This window comes from Condylura cristata, unplaced genomic scaffold, assembly GCF_000260355.1.
Source record: "Condylura cristata isolate star-nosed mole 26May11 unplaced genomic scaffold, ConCri1.0 scaffold00028, whole genome shotgun sequence".
Classification (NCBI taxonomy): Eukaryota; Metazoa; Chordata; class Mammalia; order Eulipotyphla; family Talpidae; genus Condylura; species Condylura cristata.
In genome coordinates this window covers 11,795,272-11,798,836 of record NW_004567129.1, presented here as the reverse complement: position 1 = coordinate 11,798,836, position 3,565 = coordinate 11,795,272, and the positions used below count along the sequence as shown (strand labels likewise).

General features: G+C 38.1%; 1 protein-coding gene across 3 annotated transcripts in view; it reads left to right on the top strand.

Moving 5' to 3' along the window:
- Positions 1-3,317, top strand: part of ZFP1 (ZFP1 zinc finger protein) — a 29,799-nt gene extending 26,482 nt beyond the window's left edge. For 2 of the 3 annotated variants that reach the window (XM_004690376.2, XM_012730763.1), the window contains one exon: positions 936-3,317. In XM_004690376.2, the coding sequence (XP_004690433.1) occupies positions 936-2,014 (1,079 nt within the window). In that variant the 3' untranslated portion in view covers positions 2,015-3,317. Of the gene's footprint in view, positions 1-340; positions 445-935 lie in introns of those variants that run through there. The other variant, XM_012730762.1, reaches the window with a different exon arrangement.
- Positions 3,318-3,565: the final 248 nt, after the last annotated feature.

Genomic DNA, 3,565 nt, shown 5'->3' with positions numbered 1-3,565 from the left:
CAAGGAAGGCATTTTTTAATATTAGAGAGTGACTTTCTTGTCCTGGATACAAATGGCAGCAGGATTGCAAGAGTCAGGGGTAATTAGAAATATATGATGAGAGTAAAAGTTATTAAAGTCCCAGGTCATAGTTAGGTAATTTAATCCCTAAAATATCTTCAATAAATGCAGGAGACAGGTTTGGGGAAGAAATTTAACATTAAATGGAAAAAAAAATCAAATATAATAGCAAAAAATTTCTCCAATGATAATAGGAAAAAAACAAATCCTCAGTGAAATTAGCAGCAAGTAGTAATTATGTTATAAGGATCTTAATGTCTTGGATTTCTATTTCCTGCAGAGTGAGTTTCAGGTAGTGCCATCATTTACAAAAGTTTTGCTTAGAGATTTGGAACTCTTCAGTGGTGTGTCTGCATACCTGTGAGGAATGTTGCCTCCAGAAAAGTAAGTTGGTACAGATCAGCAGAGGAGTATGGGGCTAGGGGTCTGGGGGTGAAAGGCCAGTGATGCTTTGCTAGCTAAGCTCAGTCCCATTAGGTAGCCTCCCTTGGCATTGTCGCTGTCTGCGGGGCAGCTGTTCCATGTCCTGAAGGTGCTGCACGTCTCTGCCATCTCAGGAGTTGTCAGCACTTTTGCAGTCAGGCCTTGTGTAATGCCATTTGTTTTAATTTAATTTTACTCACTTTTAAGGTGATTTTAGTAGTTAAGGTAACTTAACTACTTGTGTCCAGTGTCAGTTTCTGCTTCATTTTTTTGCCATAGGCTTTTTGTCCTTTCAAAGTTTGAGAGCTGGCAAAATGTTGCACTGGAGACCTGAGATTAGGACCAGTCTTAAGTGTTAAAGACTCAGCCCTTCAATGGAACATTTGTGGACACTTCACACTCCCTGACTATAGTGATAGGGCTGACAGAGTATCTCATGTGCTCTTCCCTAGAAGTGTGGAAGGCTGATGACGAGATGGAGGGGGACCACAAAAACCCAGATGAGCCAGCGAGGCAATTTATAATCTTCAAGAACCAGACACCAATTGAGGAAAGAGGTACTCTTTCTGAACAGGCATTTAACTTAGGTACAGACTTTGTTTCTTTAAGACAAGTGCCCTATAAATACGATTTATATGAAAAGTCTTTGAAATATAATTCAGACTTACTTGATAGTAGAAGCTATATAAGAAAGCCAGCTGACGAGTGTAATGGATTTGGAAAAGCGCTCCTTTATCTGAAGCAAGAAAAAATCCATGCTGGAGTGGAATACTCTGAATATGGTAAGAGTGGAAAAGCCTTCAGCCATAAAGAAGCCATTTTTAAACATCAGAAAATTAGAAATTTGGTACAGCCTTTTATCTGTAATTATTGTGACAAGGCTTTCTCCTTTAAATCTCTCCTTATTAGTCATAAGAGAATACATACTGGAGAAAAACCTTATGAATGTAATGTATGTAAGAAAACCTTCTCCCATAAGGCAAACCTCATTAAACATCAGCGAATTCATACTGGGGAGAAGCCCTTTGAATGTCTTGAATGTGGAAAAGCGTTCACCCACCAGTCAAACCTCATTGTACACCAGAGAGCACATATGGAGAAGAAGCCATATGGATGCAGTGACTGTGGCAAGACATTTGCACAGAAGTTTGAACTTACTACACACCAGAGAATTCATACAGGAGAGCGACCCTATGAGTGTAATGAATGTGCTAAAACCTTCTTCAAAAAATCAAACCTTATTATACATCAGAAAATTCACACAGGGGAGAAGCGCTATGAGTGCAGTGAATGTGGAAAATCCTTTATTCAGAACTCACAACTCATCATACACATGAGAACTCATACAGGAGAGAAACCTTATGAATGCACTGAATGTGGCAAAACATTCAGTCAGAGATCAACTCTCAGATTACACTTGCGAATCCACACAGGAGAGAAACCCTATGAGTGTTCTGAATGTGGGAAGGCCTTCAGCAGGAAGTCCCGTCTCAGTGTCCATCAAAGAGTTCATATGGTGGAGAAACCCTGAGGCTGGAGCCAGGTTGTACTGTGGAAAGCCCTTCCTGTGGGGAAGAGGCCTCGCGAAGGTGCTGACGGCCGTGAGAGTTCATGCTGAGCACAGTCTGTCAACTCAAAAGGCATGGAAGTTGAGTCTTCGAGGAATATCAACTGAAGGTTAGACAGGACACCTGCGTAAAGAACATATCAGAAAATAACTGTAAATAGACAGTGAGTGTGTTAAAAATCTTAGGTATTCAGGAGTGAAACATTTGGGGCAATAGCATTGAGTGTGTGCAGGTGGTACCTGAGGAATGAGTAACCACATTTGTTGTGATGCCACAAAACTTAAATTATATTTTAGATTTGCACGTGCAAATGTAACATGGTCACTGGGAGTCTGAAATGCTCCCTTTGTGGTGATTAGGACACATTAAGCAGGATTTCCATAATATGCATTATCACATTTTCTGGCACCTTTACAATCCATTGTGTATCACAAATGAAGTAGCTGACAGATTTTTAAAGTAGCATGGAACATATGTTTTTCCCTAATGCTTGCTGGCGTATATAAGTTGGTATGGCTGTTGTTAGTGAACTGCGTTTCAATAAGTAGAAGACAGTTTTTTGAAGTTTTTACTGGTTCTTGAGCTTACTGAAGATTTTTCTAGAAACACCACATAAATATGCAAGTTTAAATAGTTGTGAGGTTTTAGAGTGTAAGGAGGCCGCCGGGGTGGTATTATTCAGTGTGCAATACAGAATAAAAACAGGCTGTCTAGAGAGCACCCACCCATCATGCTCTTGTTTGTCAGTGGGGTATTTACATACATGTGCATGTCTTTTACCAAAATATTGTGTAATTCAAAGTACTTGCATTTTTGTGTGTGTTTCTTTGAATATTTTATAAATTGTCTTAAAATGTAGGATGCGTATATAGTTCCCAATTGCTACTTTCAGGAGCTTTAAAGAAAAAATATTTTCAGAAACTCAGTAAATATCTGATTGAATTTTGAAAAAGCCCATGTTTGTACCCTGCTTTAGAAATAATTTTTTTTGCAGCTTTTTTTTTTTTTTAAAAGAAGGCAAATTTATTATCTAGAGCTTCACCAGCCCCAGTCAAAACATTTCTCTTGGAACTATTATTTGAGTTACTGCTTTTCCGTTAAAAGTTTACTCTTTATAACAGACTTTTCAGTGATCCATCCATATAGTGTTTATAGATTAACTGACAAAACAAATTTTTACATAAAGATAGGCAGTTTGAAGCGTTATCAAATCCTCAATTTCCACCTTTCCCTATGCTTCACTAATCATACATTAAAATTATGAATGGCAACCATAACTGGCTTATTTTCCTTTGTTAATCTTTAAGACCATTGATATACTGTGACAATGTATGATGATAAATCTCTCACAACTGGAAAACTATGACTAAGGTAAAAGTCAAAAGATCAATGCATGTTGTGTTTTTTGCAGGAACCAAAACAAACAAACAAACAAAAAAACAGTGAGAAAAAAAGAATGATCATCAAAGGGGACTGATTGAAAACATACCTTGAAGGATAGTGTTCGTGGAAAC